At 45.6% G+C, this 19,311-nt stretch overlaps 1 protein-coding gene across 3 annotated transcripts; it reads left to right on the top strand.

The window, feature by feature from the left end:
- Positions 1 to 19: 19 nt before the first annotated feature.
- NDUFV3 (NADH:ubiquinone oxidoreductase subunit V3) lies at positions 20 to 11,133 on the top strand. 3 transcript variants are annotated; one of them, XM_043874592.1, is made up of 4 exons: positions 118 to 275; positions 2,103 to 2,223; positions 7,228 to 8,316; positions 10,548 to 11,133. In XM_043874592.1, exons 1-4 carry the CDS (start codon positions 228 to 230, stop codon positions 10,706 to 10,708), a joined length of 1,419 nt encoding a protein of 472 aa, XP_043730527.1. In that variant the 5' UTR covers positions 118 to 227; the 3' UTR covers positions 10,709 to 11,133. The 3 variants fall into 3 exon arrangements, with proteins under 3 accessions (XP_043730526.1, XP_043730527.1, XP_043730528.1); XM_043874591.1 differs by lacking the exon at positions 2,103 to 2,223 and having other exon boundaries at positions 20 to 275; XM_043874593.1 differs by lacking the exon at positions 7,228 to 8,316.
- Positions 11,134 to 19,311: the final 8,178 nt, after the last annotated feature.

The raw sequence follows: 19,311 nt of genomic DNA, 5'->3' as shown, positions 1-19,311 counted from the left end.
GAGCTGCTCCGCCGGGAACCTGGAGGCTACGGTGATGCGCGCGCAGGTCTTCGGCGGTGGTGCGCGCGCAGCAGCCATTGCCGTGCCCCGCCCCTTCACTGCCTGTGATTGGCCCCATCATCCGAAGGGGCGGGCCCTCAGGCGGCAGTGCTGGTGCCGCGTCGCGTCAGTCTGGTGCGACCTCTGCTCGGCGGGAGGGTCGTCCTGTTGGCGCCCGAGTCACAGCCATGGCGGCCTCGCTTCTGCTACGGCAAGGACGAGCCGGGGCGCTGAAGGTAAAGAGGGGCCAGACCGGCGGCCGGGAGCTCGCGGAGCCCCGGGAGACCGCGGAGGGCGGGGCAAGACCTGCGGCCTGACGGTCACCTCCAGCCGCCCGGGGATGCCGTTGACTCCGCTTCCGGGGTCGGCGGGCCTGGGGTGAGGGTTCGGGAACCTGGCCTGGGGGGATTAGGAGCCAGGCCTGGGAGCAACGACGGTCCCGGCGACCCCGGCCACCGCCCCCTCTGGACCCCTATCCCCAGGAGCCTCCGGTGTGCAGCCAGGCCACGGACAGGTGTAGGGGCCGCAGGTGTCCCGCGCGGAGCCCCGCCAGAATCCTTGGGGTCAGTGTCTCTGTTATTTAGCCCAAGGGGAAATAAGGGAACTTTCAAGAACCTGGTTGACCTGGTAACTAGGCAGCCACTCAGAAGCTAGCTTAGGTTACCTCATCTGTGAAATGAAAAGGAGAAAGAACTTTTTCCATCTGGACAAAGCTAAGTCCACTTCACTGTATTAAAAATGACTCTTTTGACAAAAGCAGTAACTATTCTAATCGTTGCAAAATACAGATAATGGAGGGGGCCTCTGTTGTGAGAGAGGCCACTGTTTTCCTTTTCATATCTTGGCCCAGTTCATTTTTCAAGCTTTCATGAATACATATACACAGTGGCTGACTTTATTTTTTGGGACTCCAAAATCACTGCAGATGGTGATTGCAGCCATGAAATTAAAAGATGATTACTCCTTGGAAGGAAATTTATCACACCTAGACAGCATATTAAAAAGCAGATACATTACTTTGTCAACAAAGGTCCGTCTAGTCAAGGCTATGGTTTTTCCGGTAGTCATGTATGGATGTGAGAGTTGAACTATAAAGAAAGCTGAGTGCCGAAGAATTGATGCTCTTTGAACTATGGTGTTGGAGAAGACCCTTGAGAGTCCCTTGGACTGCAAGGAGATCCAACCAGTCCATCCTAAAGGACATCAGTCCTGGGTGTTCATTGGAAGGACTGATGTTGAAGCTGCAACTCCAATACTTTGGCCACCTGATGCGAAGAGCTGACTCATTTGAAAAGACCCTGACGCTGGGAAAGATTGAGGGCAGGAGGAGAAGGGGACGACAGAGGATGAGATGGTTGGATGGCATCACCAACTCAATGGACATGGGTTTAGGTAGACTCGGGGAGTTGGTGATGGACAGGGAGGCCTGGCATGTTGCGGTTCATGGGGTCACAAAGAGTCAGACACTCCTGAGCAACTGAACTGAACTGACGTCATAACCAGAAAAAACAAATGCTTCACCTTCATGTGGGTACTGTAGGTGCCTGTGTTCTGTGTCTAGCACATAGTAGGCTTAGTGAGTATATACTGAGTGAATGAACACTCGTGAAGTGTGAAGTGTTCACTTACAGTATATAGTAGACAGTTTTGAAGCAACTGTTTTTCATCTTCAGTAGCATTTTTAGTGGCTAGATTGTGCTTCTGCTTTATATTCTAAGCACAGGAAAACATTTTATGAAAAGAATCAAGTATTTTGTAGATTGATAGGTAATTGGAGACTACAAAAAAATATGCTTAGGAGAAAGTCACTTTGGAAGAAATACTCGAATGTTAGTAGTGACTGTCCTTGAACTCAGGCGTTTTTTGCTCGAAGTTTTTTTGTATTTTCCAAACTTTCCATAATATATGTAGATGCTGAAAATTATCATAACTGTTAGAAATATGCCATATGAATTCACAGCATTTATATGTCGCGATAATACTATTCATAATTTTCATGCCGTAATAGATGTTATAAATGGTATTACTCCAAAATTTCTATTGTTGTGCCATTCTTTTGTCAGACTGTGCTTCTGGAAGCAGGCGTGTTTCGAGGACTTGCTCCTGCAGTTTCTCTCTCTGCAGAATCAGGAAAGAATGAAAAGGGATTACCACCGAACCCCAAGAAGCAGAGCCCACCAAAGAGTAAGGTTTTCATGGTCGTTATAAGTAAGAGAGGAGGCAGAGTGAATAAGTCAGCTTCCTAGGCATTAGAATTTTCTAGCTACATAATTTGATGCTTCATTTTTTAAAGGGTGTCCAGATTACAATCAGACAGAAGATCTGTGACTAGTTTTAGACCAAACACAGCAGTAACATCATAGTCTTTGACTCTGAACTGGTTCTCTGTATTTTCTAAACATCAGACTGCATGGGTAGCAATGGGATACAGCATATGCCGACTCTGTGGTATCTGATGGCTGTGCTTACGTGCTCCTGTGAGGTGGCTGTGACCCCCACCCTGTTTTTCCTCCCTGACTGACTTTTTTTCTGTGTCTCTGGAACTTGTCAGTGGTCTCCCAGGCTTTGCATGGTCATAGCCGGGGACTGCAGGTGTCTTTATGACTTTGGAGAGGGAGTTAGGAGTAGGCTCCAATTCCATCAGGACTCTCTTAACGAAGTGTGGTTATCTGCTTCTAGTTCTTTCCATGGTCATTTTGACTTTACCGCCAGTTTTGACTGTTGCCCCTGAATCCAGTGTAGTACATGCTCATGGGGGAATATAGGAAATGCATCATTGTTGTTCAGTTACTCAGTTGAGTCCGACTCTCTGCAACCCCATGGACTACAGCATACCAGGCTTCCCTGTCCTCCACTGTCTCCTGGAGTTTGCTCAAACTCATGTCCATTGAGTCGGTGATGCCATCCAACCATCTCATCATCTGCCACTCCCTTCTCCTCCTGCCCTCAGTCTTTCCTAGCATCAGGGTCTTTTCCAGTGAGTCAGCTCTTCACATCAGGTGGCCGAAAGACTGGAGCTTCAACTTCAGCATCAATCCTTCCAATGAATAGTCAGGGTTGATTTCCCTCAGGATTGACTGGTTTGACCCTTGCTATCCAAGGAACTATTTAAGAGGCCCATTGCGTTTAGTCTTAATTGATGAAACCTCAGTTAACTCTTTTTTTTTTTTTCAGTTAACTCTTAATATACATATACAATGTACAGTCTCTTTGTAAATCTTTGACTATATGGGGTTTAGAATGATTGTTTTGAGTTTGTCTTATTTTCATCAAGATATTATTTCCTCAGTTTGAGTGTTTGAAAGTGTGTAGATGCTTTTGTCCCCTGTTCATCTGCACACAAAAACACAGGTAGGTTATAAAATATCTGTGTGTTGTTGAGAGAGCCTTCAGCTGCCTTTCACATGCCATCCATCTTGGCTAAGGACATATACCCTCCCTGTGTGTCTGCGTGCTCATCCACTGGAGGCCCAAATTCAACAGGAAGACTGTTGTTTTCTATCCTGCACCTGCCACGTTTTTAAAGCCCATGTTCTTTTTCAGTTTTCATCTACACATTTTAAAATAGCTATCTTAAACATAGGGCTTCCCTGGTGGCTCAGTGGTAAAGAATCCACCTGCAATGCAGGAGATGCGGGTTTGACTGTGGATTGAATCCCTGGGTCAGGAAGATCCCCTGGAGACAGAAATGGCAGCCCACTCCAGTATTCTTGCTTGGGAAATGCCATGGACAGAGGAGCCTGGCAGGCCACAGTTCATGGGGCCACAAAAGAGTTGGACATGACAGGGACTAAACAGCAACAATCTTAAACATAAAGTCTCTTCCTTTTTCCAAAGATCCCCTTTTTTAGAAATGTGCTTCTATATGTGAATAGAAATGGAATGCTTCATCCTGTGATGGTTTTGGGTGCAGTTGTGAGAAAGGAGTACCGAGCTGGGGGTTGGCCTTGGGCTCACGTAGCTTCCACCTCTGGCCACAGCAAACCCTGCAGGCCTCAAGTCCCTTCATAATGAGCAGGGTCAGCAGGCCAGTCTTGCTAGGTCAGTGTGAGGCTGATGACCTGTGTGATGTGTGTGTGCGGTCAGGTGGGAAGACAGCTTTTAGAGCTGTACTGTCTTTAATGCACTTTACACTTGTATTTCAGAACTTAAAAAGTAATGCCAGTCCCTGCATGAAAGAAAAGAAATCCTGCTTCTAAGTCAGCATGTGCAGTCCTCAGTATTTCTCCCGAGGTATCAGGGATCAGTGAGTTGAATCCACAGTCAAACCCACATCTCCTGCATTGCCTGCAGATTCTTTACCACTGAGCCACCAGGGAAGCCCTATGTTTAACATCCCTGTGTTACAGATGAGAAAGTGGAGAGGGGAGAGACTCCTGAGCCACGGAGGGTCACACTGTGTCAATAGTGGAGCCTGATTTGAGCCCCAGCAGTAAGATCCCCAGTCTATATTTATAAGCAGTGTGTTGTCTTGTTGGTGGAAAAAAATCAATTCTTGTGTATTTATTAAAGCCAAAAAAAAGAGCCCAACTTTTCTTTACTAGTAAAAATCATGTGAAAAGAAGTTTTTGTTACCATATAAAATTGAAAAACTGTTTCGCATCCTGTTGAAATGTACCTTTGTTTCTGAAATTAGTTTTGTGACCCGCTGACAAGATGTGGAGCTGCTCATCTCATCTGTTTTAAACACCTAAGTCACCTCCGTTTTCAGTTAGGGTGCTACTAAAAAACTGAAAGTTGTGCCCACGCCTGATTTTCAGTGAGAAAAGATACTCAGGAGATTCAAGTGGAGAGGAGAGACAGAAGCTGTAGGAGAGTGCTGCCTCTGCACTGTGACTTGTGTCTGTAGACCTTTATTTATCTGGGCTGTGACAGCCTCTGAGGATTAGAACCCGCCCCCGAAAGTCCGCCTCTTGTGCTGGGAGGGGAGGCTCTGTGACTGGTCTTATTCTAGGGGCTTTGTGTCTCGCATATTTGTCTTTCGAGGAAAGTCACACTTAAACTAGAACGCTGTCAGAGTGTGCAGGTGTCCCGCCGCTAGAAATGCAAGTTTCACGAAAACAAACAGGTAGGGTCATGCTGAAGTTCAGAGCAAGCGCGCTGCTCGGTACACGTGGCTGTCTCCAGGCGGCAGGAGCCCACTCGGCCGAGTGCAGACGTGGTGTCCCCACCGGCACTGTGGGCAGGGGTCACTGGTGGCCGCTGTGGTCATCGCAGCCGGCTTCCCTCCACGTCACAGAGCATGCTGGGCCTGCGCTGCAGAGCGTCGGAGGTTGGCTCCTGATGAGAGGCAGCTGCGTTACTGTGGTTCCGTCTGTTAGCCTGTCTCTGGGGTTCTCCCAGTAACCAAGCCTGCAGAGAAGATATTTTAAAACATTCTTATTTAGTATGGTAGACCAAAGTTTCCTTTTTCAAACAAAATAAACTATTTCATTTGAGATTTTCTTTTTGCTTTCAGTAGGTGGTAAGTCTAATGTTTTAGTAACTTACTTACATTTTTGAAAATCTTCATAATAAATTTTGAAAGGGTGAGGCATTATAATTAGATAGTAGCCTATCTAAAATAAGCCTTAATAGAAGTTAATTTTTCACACTTGGAAAATTCATGCTCAGCATAAAAGTGGATCAGTGGTAGAGGTGAGCAGGCTAGCAGGGTTTGGAGGCCAGTGTATGTTACACATTCCTTGTCAGAGCCTCTGTGCTGTTTCAGGTATGGTTCAGAAAGACGGAATGAGAGGGTTTGAGTGCATGTGCATGCGTTCACCTTGATCTTATGTTTCATGTGATCCCGGGGCTCTGTGCTTGTTCTGTCCCTGCAGTCAGAATGCGGGTTCTGGGACGGTGCGTGGCTGCAGGCTCAGACAGGGCGTGGCGGGGGTTTAAGCTGGCACCCCAGCTCTGGCTGTTCAGCCATAGCCTCTTACACTGCCCGTTGCCCTCTCTCTGGCCCATTTCTGATTATTTCTCAGTTTTCTTTGATCATTTCCTGTCATTCTGATGTGTGTATATATATGTATGTGTATATATGTGTGTCTGTATATATATGTGTGTGTATATATATAGTCTGTGTGTGTGTATATATATAGTCCCTGATCTCAGAAAACAATTAAGAGATTTTTTTTGGATACCAGTAAAATGGTAAAGTTAGAAATACATTTTTTTCCACTTTAAAGAAGTGGTATACTTTTTAGTATAAAATAGTCTCCTAGACTTGAAAAATAGGAAGTGCATTTAGAGTTTGCTCATCTGCAATATATTTTTTTAAATTTTGCTTTAGACTTGAAAAGTAATTTTAATTTATAAAAACCTGTTCTATATTTCTCTTCTTATCTGTATGGTTAAAAAAGATTTATCATCAGAGACAATTGAGTGAAAATAGAACTAATGAATGTTTTGTGGGATTTCATTTTCTTTCCTGGTTGACTCTACAACATCTAAGACTTACAATACCACTTACTGTAACAATTTAAGACTCACTGTTTCTAATGACACATATGATACTCGGTTATTTTAGACCTTTTTGGTCTTGAAACAGTTTTCTTTGGCAGAAGAAACCGCTGAAGGACATGATTTTGCAGGACTCTTGTTCCTCTCAGGACACCTTCGTTTGACTCCCAGTATCCCCTCCCTCCCACCCCCAACTCTTAAACTCGTGCATGTGCTTCCCCCAGACCCAAACCAGACTCTCTTCTCCACTTTTGCTTTGTTCTTTTGTTTAAAAGGTCAAGTTCATGCAATATGGGTCATTTTTAAAATATTTGAGAGGCATCAATTTCTTTAGGGATTTGAGAAATCAGGCATTTCTAAAACTTTCATCATCTGAAAATATCTTTATAATTTATCTTAAATTGAGATGAAATAGTAGTTTAAAAAATAATTATCATCAGGAAGCTCTCACTGTGAAAAATGGAGATAAGATTGTTACTTCTTCTATTGTTTAAAAAAACCCATCTTAAAAAATCTTCAGCTATCAAGGAAGACATCTGCGATTTTTTTTTTTTTAATTGTTCTCCTGTGTGGCTTGGCTTTCCGTTAAGAGTGGGTTTCCATGGAGCAGTTCGTAATACGATGATGTTGAAGATACTGTCAGTAACAAGGTGATATGTAATGAAATGTCTGTGACCTTGATGAATTCACACTGTTTTACTCGATATGAAAAATAATAATCCTCTTTATGCCGTTTCCTAGATGTAGTGGAACCAAAGGAGAGGGGCCAGCAGCTCGCCCCCCCAACAGCAGATGCGGTATCCAAACCCTTATCTGCACCCACTTCCTCCCCATCAGTTGTGAGCCAAAGCAGGACGCTAGCAAGCCCTAACCTCGATGCCAGTGTGCTGCACACAGACCAAGGGCTTCCGAAGCTTTTGTCAAGAAAGACTTTGGTAGAGTTTCCTCAGAAAGTCGTGTCTCCATTCAGAAAACAGGGTCCAGATTCAGAAGCAGCCCCGTGGGGCAGGAGAGGGACGGATGATTCGTCTTCATCTTCATCCAGCTCCTCGGATTCAGAGTCTGACGAGGAGGGCGCCCGCTCAGGAGCAGGTCCTCAGGTGAAGAGCAAACGCAGGGGAGGGTCTCCCGTAGCAGAGGCCTCACGTTCCTCTGCAGATAGGGCCCCCAAAACTGAGATATCGGCCACAGAGAAGACAGTGGCACAGCAGCCACAGCTGGACCTCACCCCTGCAGAGAGGCCCCGCCAGGTAAAGAAAAGAGGGGCCTCCGGTCAGCCCCTGGAGGACAGAAAGGACCCCAAACCCAGAACCGCAGCGCCCAAGTCACACGCCGCTGAGGAGTCTATGAAGCAAAATGTAAAGGAGAAGCAATCGCAGAAGATATCTAGATCAAACAAAATAGACAAAGAAAGCCAAAAGCCACTTGAAGTTAAAAAAGTCTTGTCTGACCGAACAACGTGGGGATTGTCCACACATCCCGATGGCAGCCCGGCGCCCACCCCATCAACAGGAGCCAGAGCCGGGGGGCAGCCGCCAGCCCCTCCTGAGGCCAGAGGGAGCCTTTTGGAGAAACAAGTGCCAGAAGCAGATGGGGAGCTGGCTCTTCCCCTGTTCAAAACAGAAAAAGTGGAAAAGCAGGCAGCAGAAGGAATCTTAAAGGCTGAGGAAGAGATTTTGGAAGATCAGCTACCCATGCAAAATTTGAAGCCAGCCCCTGTTCAGAATAAAGATGTTCTGGATGAAAAGCCTGCAGTCCTGAAGCTTGAGGAGAAGGGCGGGATCATGGAGGACTCTGCCGCTCAAGTGGAAGGCCAGGACCACACACAGGGTACACCTTGCCTTGGGGTTCAGAGCTCTTTCTGTCCTTTGGGTGGGGAGGTCAGGCTCTGAAGAACGGTGCGATGAAAACAAGTGTTACACTCGATCAGGTTCCCCAGTAGGCCTGTGGCCGGTAGCACTGTCTCACATAAGCTGGGGAGTGTATGTTAATTATGGGTAGAAATTCCTGAAACATTTCAGATTTATTTCACAATGAAAAAGTTTGCCCTTGGCGCTTCCGACTGTTTCTTAACCAGTAGAACTTGTGACGACAGGCAGATGAACATCTTCATTCTTAATTTTGAAGGGTGTTGAACCTGCAGGGAACCTCATTGAGTGAGGGGTGGTGGGAGGGTTCTGTTAAACTCCCCAGGTGAGGAGCGGTGCTTGCACTTGGAGAAATGGCCTTCAGATGAGCTGAACAGGCCTTTGTGTTTAGCATCGTTATGCCTAAGGGTAGAGCTCACTTTAGGGATTGAAGCTGGACCTTAAGGCAGCTCTGAACTGCCCGAGTCTAGTTTACCCTGGACGTGTCCTCTCATCCACCTGAGGAGCACAGCAGGCTGCTTTGTTTTTCTGTACTGAGTTTTTATGAAGGGCTTTTTTGCTTCCCTAAATTTTTAAAGGGAAACTGTTTATTCTTATTTTACCACTTTCTTGTGCATCGAACTTCATAAAATACAGTGTGCTTTAGGGGGACCACAGCAAAATGGGAAAGCAGGTCTCCAGTTTTAGGATCTGTGGCTCTTGAAATGCACCCATCACTAACAAACCCAGCTTCTTCCTGTCTGCACTCTTCTGTTTAAAGCCTCTTCTAGGCTAGTGTACGTTACCTGTAATTATTGTTGTTGCCTCAATGTGTTACAGTATTGTGTGTTTTCTTCCCTCCCCTTTTCTCCCTCTTTCATGAACATATGAAGCTGCAGCCAGCACCTGCCAGCCTCCTCCTGACCCCAAAAACTGCTTTCCTGCTGCTATCATAGTCACTCTGCTATAGACTTGTCAGACCTTCAGGGTAACACAGAATTGGGAGTTTTCAGATTGCAGATCTTTTTGAAAACAATTTGGCTAATTTTTTATGATTGTGTTATTTTTCCAACATTCTCTTTGCCCTTTGGAGGCTGAAGACGCTACCCAGAGTGCAGCTGACTTTCAGGGCAGCGTCTGCAGGGGGTGAGCTGTAGCTCGCCCAGCCCAGCCACTGGGCTGCCGGGGAAGGGTGGGGGTTCGATTCCCTTCTGTCAGCTCCCCCCCTACACATGGACTGTGAGGTTGCACCTGCCTGAGCTGTCCCCACGAGAAGATACCCTGCTTGTTGAGACGGGAAAGAGATCAGTTCTCTTAATAAGACATCGTTTGTTTTAACGCGACTAAGAAAATGAAAAACACTTTGGTATGAAAATTTTGATATGAATTCAAATAGTGGGAAACTGTAGTTACTTTTTTGCAGCATGATTAGAAGTGAACGGAGTCTGGACAACAGTAGTTTCAGGGCCATGAGAACCCATCCGGAATCAGCCATGACCCAGGCTGGCTCCCCTGTGCCATCCTTGTGTCTCAGGGCACATCACAGGGAAGTGGGGTGTCTTTTGCTTCATCCACACACGTGGTATTAAGAGCACCAATTGTGTAGGTGTGTGGGTTCTAATTCTTTCTTCCACATAGAGAAGGCTAAGTGTTTTTTAGTCTGAATCTAAAGTTTATCAACAACTTCTTTTCGAAAAAGTTAAACAACAAAAGCTGCACATCTCGTTTCTAGTTCCCCTTAACTGTGTTATCATCAAAAACATTGGACTTTATCTGATTTTCTTGTATTTGGAGACTTAGAAGTCTCACTTAGTTGCCACTTTAAAATTTTTCTTCTGTAAATGATTTATTGCTGTTAGAGATAGATTTTTAATAGATCTGCTTTTTTTCCTGCATCTTTAAATGACCTGCACATCCCTCCATAACTGTTCTTGGCATTTGCAAAATTCTGAGAAGTCCAGGGTCTACACAAAGTAAGATATAAAGGCATTATAAAAGCTATTCTACCTCTTACATGGTTAGTGTAAATTTTAATCAAGTTTCTTTATTTTGCTTTTGAAGATACTGTTGCTTTCTGGGCTTTTCTTTTCTAAGTAGACAATGTGTTTATTACATGTGGGATTTATGAAGACTGCTTGGGGTATGTGTATGAGAGAGAGAAAGCTGACCCATTCAGAAGCTTCCCACTTACCCGCTGTTGTGTTTTCCCCGCAGAGCCTGCATCAGCCACTCCCACCGAGCCGTTTGACAACACCACCTACAAGAACCTCCAGCATCATGACTACAGCACATACACCTTCTTAGACCTAAACCTGGACCTCTCCAAGTTCAGGATGCCCCAACCCTCTTCAGGACGGGAGTCCCCCCGCCACTGAGAGCCCAGTTTAAAGATTACCCTTTCTGTGTCTGTCTGCATTCTTGCCTGCAATCCTCTAGACAGTCACGAGACCCGGCGTGTAGAATCCTGGCGAGTAGTGAATTAGCAGCACTCCTCTGATGGTTCAGTCTCCATGTGTTAGAGACACCTGGTGCGGGGATTTCTCTCTCATTATAAAGTACGGCTCAGTGGACAGATCCACACAATTAGAGAGTCAGAGGTGTCTTCCCTCTGTGTGATTCCACTGTGCTGAGCCCCGGTCAGCTTGATGTTCTCTGGCTCACCAGTGTGGAGTCGATGAGTGTAGCGGGGCATTCTGATAAGACCTAGTTCCTGATGAATCAGATATAGGAGTTGTATACATTTTAAGTAACTACTGCACTGCAGAGAAATTATAATAAATTATGGCATTTTAGATCAGAAGGATCCGAATTCTTTTGTTCCGTTGGATTGGGTATGTGATGTAGACTTGGGGAGTTGTGGAGCCGTGGGATTACAGACAGGTGAAAGTGGTACATGGGGTCCTGCAGCTTTGTTCCAGGTGGCCCGGCAGGATGAGCTTGTTTGCCCACGGAGGGTTTCTGGGATGGCCCGGTGACTTCCCATCCCTCAGGGTGACATTACCCAGGCTGGGGAGCGTGCAAGTGGGAGCAGGCTCTGTGCATCCCACGGTGTCTGTCTGTCCCTCTGTGTGTCCCCAGGCCCCGTGGGGACTCTGAGAAGTAACAGATCCAGCTGAGATCGTTGCTGAGAGAGAGGCTCTGTCCGCCTGCTTGGGCCACGCAGCAGAACACCTGTCTACACACTGGGACATTTCCTGGTTTGCCTGTTGTCATGCTTCCTTGCTTGTTTCTGTGCCCGAGCTTGTGGGCCTTAGTTCATTTCAGTTCTGGTTCTTGGCCTCTAGTCAGTTTACAACAAACAGTACAGTGTGTTATAACTTCTGCCTCACATTTCTATAATCTGCTTTTCTTAAAATGAGTCCAAGTAAGGATACCAAGACTGAAAACGTGGGGTTGGAAAACTAGTATTGTGATCATCTGTCTCAGATTTCATTACCGCCCCGGAGGCTTAGCGACTCAACAAAGTTCTCTAATCACATTTTTCATTATAAGAGTACTAAGACCCATTACCAAAAGAAAGCAAATGGAACATAGAACCTGAAATCTCTGCTCATCCGACCATGGTTAATACAGAACAGGTTTCCTGGTGCTACAACCATATAATGTACATACAGCTTTCTATCCTGGGTTGTGTTTTTTTTTTATTTTTTATTCATTTAATAGCTTCTTACACTGTGGCCTATGGATCCCCTGTGATGTGTGGAGGTGTGTGAAGGGCTGTGGTCTCATGCCAGAGTGCACTTGCCTGGGCTGTTAATACCACAGAGAATTCTGAAAGGTTGTTGTTGAGCCATGAAAGACGCCGGGATTCTTGGCATCCAGAGGAGAGAGATTCAATCTGGGGCCAGTGATGAGGCTTGATCGCTCAGAGCTTTTGTGTAATAGAGTTTTATTAAAATATAAAAGAGAAAGCTTCTGACCCAGACATCAGAAGGGGGCAAAAAGAGTGCCCTCCTGCTAGTTTTCAGCAAGAAGCTATACACCCATCAGCAGGCTGCTAATTGGAGAGAGGAAATGTCTCAAAACTCAGAGTGGCACCAGGCCCCTCATCCACAACCTGCATTTTGAGATAACAGTGGCACAAGCTGAGTCAACCCAGGCCATAAAACAATTGACATGAATCTTGAAGAAAGGCAGATTTCCAAGCAAGTACATAGTCTCATTAATACAGCCTAAGAACATTTTCATGAGTAAAACATACTGATTTGTTGAGCCATTATTGGTTCTGAGTCTTAGGCAGAGACTTGAAGAAAGATAAGTCTAAGGTAAATACATAGTTCATTAACATAGCTTAAGAAAAACATTTCCATAAGAAAAATGCATTGGTTAGCTCAAGGTTTGAGAGAAGTTCTGGTGGAACCAGTTGCCATCATGGCAACACAGAATTTTAAAAGAAACCTATTAATTTTGTATAGAGAAAGAAAAAAACATCTGACGCTTGCAGTCTATTTCCTGCACTTGGGGACCCATAGCCTTCCTGCCTGTTACCCTCTCAGTTGTAGTTCTTTTTGCATCAAAACAAGTCTGGATATACTTCAATCTGTGTAATATTTCCCCCTGGCTCTAACCCTCTGGAAAGTCTCAGGAGCCACGATAAATAGCACCAGGCACGGCTCTGCATTCAGACCCCAGAGCCTTCATCTGGGCAGTGCAGCCACAGCTACCCACTGAGCGCAGCTCGTTGAGTTTGTGTAATTTCCCACGTTCTCTTTTAAAAAAGAGTGCTGCCAAAACGTCTGTGTGCATGTAACTCATTTTGTATTTTCTGTTGTTTTCTGAAGAGGAATTTCCAGAAACCAGGCTAATGAATCACAAGTGATTCGTGAACATGTGTATTGCTTTCATTTCTGTGAGATTTTTAAGTTGGCTTAATACATTTTGAATTCAACAAGATTTGCCTCTCTTTTTGTGGTTTTCATGTCATGTCACCTGAATGCTGGCATCTTTCTGGATATTGGTTCTCTTACACCTGTTACGACACACACCCTGGGACTGCAGGAGGCTGTATGGGGACCTGCTCATTGTGGGTTCTGGCTCCGATGCTCACTGGCAGCTGGTTAATAACAGAAACCCAGCAGATGATCGTGTGGCTTTCCCGATCCTGCTTCCAAGCCCGGGCTTTGTGTTTGATGGTTTCTAATCTCCTCGTCTCCCAACCCAAGGATGTTGGTAGTGGCTATCCCACAGCGCTGTCCGACCATGGTCCTATACCTTGGGTGCAGAATGCAGTCAAAGACTTGTAAAATGACTTTGCTAATACCACAATGCCCTACAGTCTGCAGGAAGGCTGTGTGAGGTAGAAACCAAGCAAACCAAATTGCTCTTAAATCTGGGGAGCACGGGAGGGAGGAGTTTTTCCATAAATGGGCCAGATAGTAAATATTTTCGACTTTGCCACATACATGCCATCAGTGTGGCTGTCATTTTTCTTCAACTCTTTGAAGATGTTAAAAAAAAAACATCACCAGCCCAGGCTGGATGCATGAGACAAGTGCTCAGGCCTGGTGTACTGGGAAGACCCAGAGGAATCTGGTGGAGACGGAGGTGGGATCGGGGATCGGGATGGGGAATACATGTAAATCCATGGCTGATTCATGTCAATATATGACAAAAACCACTACAATATTGTAAAGTAATTAGCCTCCAACTAATAAAAATAAATGGGGAAAAAAAAGATTAAAAAAAAGAAAAAGCAAAATTAAGTAATTGTGAATTGGGAGATTAAAACTGAATGCAAACAGAAAAAAGTAAACTCAACTGTATCTTGAATTAATAACATAACTATGTCAGAGGGAAAAGACAACTAATTCAAAATAATTTGAGCACAACTCTTTGACTATAATATATACCTTCAATTTAGGGGAATAAAAGAACTACAAATGCTTTTGATTGTGTGGATAAAGCTATTTTGAAATCAGTTTTTACATGTAAATCCATGGCTGATTCATGTCAATGTATGGCAAAAACCACTACAATATTGTAAAGTAATTAGCCTCCAACTAATAAAAAAAAAAAAACCAAACCATTCTTGGTGTGGGCCTTACAAAAAGAGACAGAGATTGGGTTTGTCTGAGAGCCACAGTTTTAATACCCCAGTGTTATGGGGCAGCCACAGGTCATTTAATTCAGTGAAGGGTGGGCTAAACGAATTTGCTTCGGGTGCTTGGCACCCAGTTCTACTGCCTTTTCCCCCCGCCTCCTTCCCTCTGCCCTCCTGTGGGCTTTCTTCTAGAAGAGATCTAAATGAAGACCAAGAGGTAAAACATTTAACAGCCAAAGTGACGTTCCTTTGGGAGTAACTTCCACGCTGGGAGTCTGACGTCCAAGATCAAGGTGCCAGCTGATCCAGTGCCTGGGGAGAGCCGCCCTCCTGGCTTGCACATGAGCTGCCTTGTCCTGTGTCCTCTCGTGGCAGAGAGTCAGAGAGCAAGCTTCCTGGTATCTCTTTATAGAAGAACACTAATCCCCTCTTGGGAGCACCACCCTCATGGCCCCTCTAACCCTACTTCCTTCCCAGAAGGCCCCACCTCCAAATACCTCCACATGGGCTCAGGGCTTCAACATATGAACTTGAGAGGGATACAAACATGCAGTCCATATAACAGGTTCTGTCCTGCAGAAGAAGTGAGATACCTGGTTTCACTCTTGAAAAAAAAAAAAATAGAAAAGCTGGTAATGTGTTTGAAATATTCTGACAAAAATTAAGGAAGAGCTGAGCTGCAGAGATGAGAAAGAACAGGAAAATAAATGTTCATGATTGCTGAGGCTGGGTGTTGGGCACGGGCAAGTTCACTATTCTGTTCTCCACAATCTGTTAAGTCCCTGGGAACTTTCACTTTTACAAATACTAGTTACGTGGACAGTAAAATTGAAAAGGGAGACACTTGAGGCAGAGAAGAGACAGGTCACGGCAGTGCCTCCAGGCAGAGGGGTGGTGTCCTGCTCTCCAACCCAGCGCCTCTCAGTGGGGTGGCCAGGTGACTCTGGGAGACCTTGATGGCTGCAGCCAGCTGCCTCCCTGAAGGACCCAGTCCAGTGGTTTGCATCTGTAGTCTGCAGTATGCACTCATAAATAACCCACTCCCCTAACTGTGGGTGAGTACATGTTTTCTTCAGGCTTAGAAATGTTAAGAAGCATGTTGCAGACTTCCCTGGTGGTCCAGTGATTAGGACTCTGCACTCCTAGTGCAGAGGGCATGGGTTCCTTCCATGCTCAGTGACCGGAGATCCTGTATGCCACAAAGTGTGGCCAAAAAAAAAAAAATCTCCAAATTAATAAACTTCATAATTAAAAAAAAAAAGAAGCAAGTTGCTGTGATAGTAATCACATGTCCCTGTTTCTTGTTTTATCTGTGTTTTCCATTACTTCACACAATTCTTCACTTTGAGGAAATTTTCCTGCAACATATCTCTAAATGGGGCATCCCAGGTGGCTCATTGGTAAAGAACCCACCTGCCAATGCAGAAGACATGGGTTCGATCCCTGGGTCGGGAAGATCCTCTGGAGTAGGTCATGGCAACCCACTCCAGTATTCTTGCCTGGAGAATCCCAAGTACAGAGGAGTCCGGGAGGCTACTTCCATGAGGTCACAAAAAATCGGACACGACTGAGTGCCCACACACATATCTCTAATACGTTTCCTTTTCTATTTTTTCCCATGCATTTGGACCTCTAACCTTCAGCGATACCGTGTCATTTCTGCCTGACCCCCACGCCCCCCACACACACACCATCTTGTAACTCCTTTCTTCCGATCATGCATCACCATGTTGTTTGGTGGGAGAAGAACAAGGCAGAGACAGTGAAATCCGGCCACTCGGAGACCCAGTGAGCTCGCTATGACCCAGGACTGGGGGGCGTGGTGGTGGCCAGGCTGACCACACAGTCCCTCTGCCTGTAACTAGCACAGAACAAGGGGGTCAGGGTGGCAAGACAATGAAACTGTCACAAACCCTGACTAAGGATGAATCCACCAAGCCCAGGAGCCTGGGGGACTTCGCAGGCAGCGGGGAGGCAGCCTGGAGGCCGAATGACTCGACTTTCAGAGAGTTAGTCGGGGCCTAAAATAGAAACTCCAAGAACAGCCTAGTGGCTGTTTCTCTGCATGGCTCACGTGGGCTGTTTCTCGATTTAGTGGGGTTTTTAGGGACCAGTGTCTCTTGAAAAAAGCGTGTTTCTGAGGTTTAGCAATTCCTTGTTTCTAACTTCAGTTTCTCTCCATCAGTTAACAGTTAATAATTTCATGCTTTTTATTTTTTAAAGTGTCAGGTGAGTTCTTTTATATCTGATGGATTCTTGTACAGAAGAAACTTTTAAAAATTAATATTTAAAAATTCTGCAATTATTTTAAAATTTAAATTTTTTTATTTTTTGAAAAAACAAAGCTTTTAAAAAACAGTATTCAATCTTAATAAAAACCTAATTTTTCTTAAAGCATTTTTTTACAAGTCTTACTAACCTACTTATAAAGTCCAATTTTAACAAACACATCTAAACTTAAAAAGTAAATTTTTACTGGATGTGTCTTTCTTAGTGACTTGTAATGCAACTATTTTTTCAGTTAGTTCCTGTATCTGTGAATGACTAGTACTTAAGGCTAATTTTCAATGAAAATTAACAGCAAAAAAAAAAAAGAGAGAGAGAGAGAGAGACAGAGAGAAAGTATAGACCCTACCAAGGATGGTTTCAGGTTTTCTGGGGCCTGAGTCTTACAGAATTTGGAGAACTCTCTCTTTTTTTTTTTCATGTTGGCTGCGGCAGGTCTTAGTTTCAGCATTCAAACATCAAGTTGCGGAACATGGGGTCTAGTTTCCTGACCAGGGATCGAACTCAGGCCTCCTACATTGGGAGTGTCAAGTCTTAACCACTGGACCACCAGGAAAATCCCTGGAGAGCCCAGGAAAGTCCCTGGAGAGCTCTTTCAAACAAAGACAATGCAGAATTATGAATTCAAAATTAACTATGAAAGTGAAAGTTATTTAAAATAAAAAAACATAGCTTATAAATTTTTTAAGTTGGTAGATGCCATAAGCCTCACAAAATCCAGAAAAATAACATATTTTGATCAATGGCTTGATATACCCACTTTACTGTGTGAAGCCTTGGCTGGTCCCCCACTCCCCCCAGGAGGGGCCTGAGGCATGTCTCCTCAGCTACAAAAGTGGATTGGGAGGGGGGCCACCTCTGGGGCTGGGGTCAATGTTCAGCCTGCACATGTGCTGTGATGATGGCCAAGTGCATCTCCTCACACAAAAGCCTCAGCACTTCCCTTTAAGCTCTTCTAAATCTAACACATACGTACGTGTGGGCAGGAATGAGTGACAGCAGGCAAGATTGCCCCTCTCCCCTCTTAAAAAAAAAAAAAAAAAAAAAGCATGGATTTATAGTATCCAATTATCTTTTGGCAAAAATCAATGACTGTTTTCCCTACAAGTCTGGCGAACACATGAAATGTTCAGTTTTCTCCAGTATTTGTTTCTCTTACTTGAGGTTGTTGCCTTGATCTGTCAGAGGCAAGTGCGGCCTTCTCAAGTCTCCTTGAAGTCACGAAAACTGTGCAGCTGAGCCACGCGCTCACCACGCGCTTCCTCTCGGGAAAATACAGAAGATGCCGGGATGGGGAGGCCCACTTGCATCCTGCAGGCACTGACTGTCGCAGCCCTGTGATGGGTGGACAGCTGAGCGGGGGGTCTCGGACCTCTCAAAGGTTATCTCCTGGATGAAGCTGGGAGCCTTCCCCTCGGCCTGGAGAGGGAGTCTGACTCTGAGTCTGCTCTACTGACCAAGGACACCAGTGCTTCTTCCTCACTAGCACGTGGAAGGGTCGAGCTCCATGTGACCACTGTTCTCACATCCCTTCTCCCAGATACGCAACATCCCGACAGCCAAAACTCCTGTGTCTAAGGCTACACTGTGTTCCTCACAGAAACACACATACAAGACCAGGGGAGATGGGAATGCCACCGTGAGGTCCTGAGGCCTTGACCGGTGGGGGTGTCCTGGGATGGTGTATAGGAGGAGGCTTCCAGAAGGGTGAGAAGCCAGGCTTTCTTCTGCCAGGGGGACAGGATGATGGTGAAAGGGGTGTGGACCAGGGCACCGACCCACCTCAGGCCTCTCTAGACACGGGAGTGCAGCAAGAGCCAGGGGAAGGCAAGGGGTGCTGACACCCTCCCTCCAAACCACCTGAGCCTCTTACCAGCACTCCCGCAGCACTTGTACATATGAAAATACCTCCCTCTTATACTGTTGGGCTTGACACTTACAAATCAAGGGTTAACCAGGTAACGCTGGTGATGGAACAGTAAACCTGAGTCAGCTCCTCTGCTGGGCAGAGAGTGAAGACAGAAATGGGTGCCCCAGAAAGTGGGCTGCTCGGGATCCAGTTAAGCAAATTCTGCCCACACTCAAGGAGGGGATTCCACAAAGGTGTGGATAGTAGGGCTGCAAGAATGATTAAAGATGTGTTAGAGTTATGCCATGACAGATGGGGACATGAGCACAAATTCTCTGTGTGTGCTCCTTTATCCATTTGGATCTTTGAAGTATGTGAATTCGTTACTCAAAAATAGAATTTTAAATCTTTGAAAACAATTTTAAAGAAAGAAAAAAGCGACTCTTTTTTGCCAATGAGGTTGAAGATGTCTCTTCTGTCGACCCCACCTGCTGAATGTGGGATGTAGCAGGTAGGACAAGTCGGGGCAGACTATGCCCAGGGACAGCAGAGCCAGCCTCGCATCTAAAACAGGCCACCAGGCAAACACATTAAAGGGCAAACTTGGGAAGGCCAGGAAGAAGCTTCGTTGTGCTTTCTCAGGTGGTGGAGGCCTGACCGACCACCTGCACCCCCTTGGCAAGAGCCGCCTCCAGGCTCCAGGGCCACAGGGCAACTCCCTCTGTCCCGGGACACCCAGCCCTGCTCCAGAGCAGGACCCGCCCTCAGTGGATGGAGTCCCACCTGCCACCTCGGCTCCCCTA

Source organism: Cervus elaphus, chromosome 19 (genome assembly GCF_910594005.1).
Source record: "Cervus elaphus chromosome 19, mCerEla1.1, whole genome shotgun sequence".
NCBI lineage: Eukaryota > Metazoa > Chordata > Mammalia > Artiodactyla > Cervidae > Cervus > Cervus elaphus.
The sequence above is the reverse complement of the archived record's forward strand: the minus strand, read 5'-3'. Positions and strand labels throughout refer to the sequence as shown.

What these genes read in the sequence shown, in the direction of transcription:
- NDUFV3 (XM_043874591.1), top strand. Translation starts at nt 35, where the DNA reads ATGCGCGCGCAGGTCTTCGGCGGTGGTGCGCGCGCAGCAGCCATTGCC. An exon ending in GACGAGCCGGGGCGCTGAAG is followed by an intron (nt 276 to 7,227) that starts GTAAAGAGGGGC and finishes GCCGTTTCCTAG; the next exon opens with ATGTAGTGGAACCAAAGGAG. An exon ending in AGGCCAGGACCACACACAGG is followed by an intron (nt 8,317 to 10,547) that starts GTACACCTTGCC and finishes TTTTCCCCGCAG; the next exon opens with AGCCTGCATCAGCCACTCCC.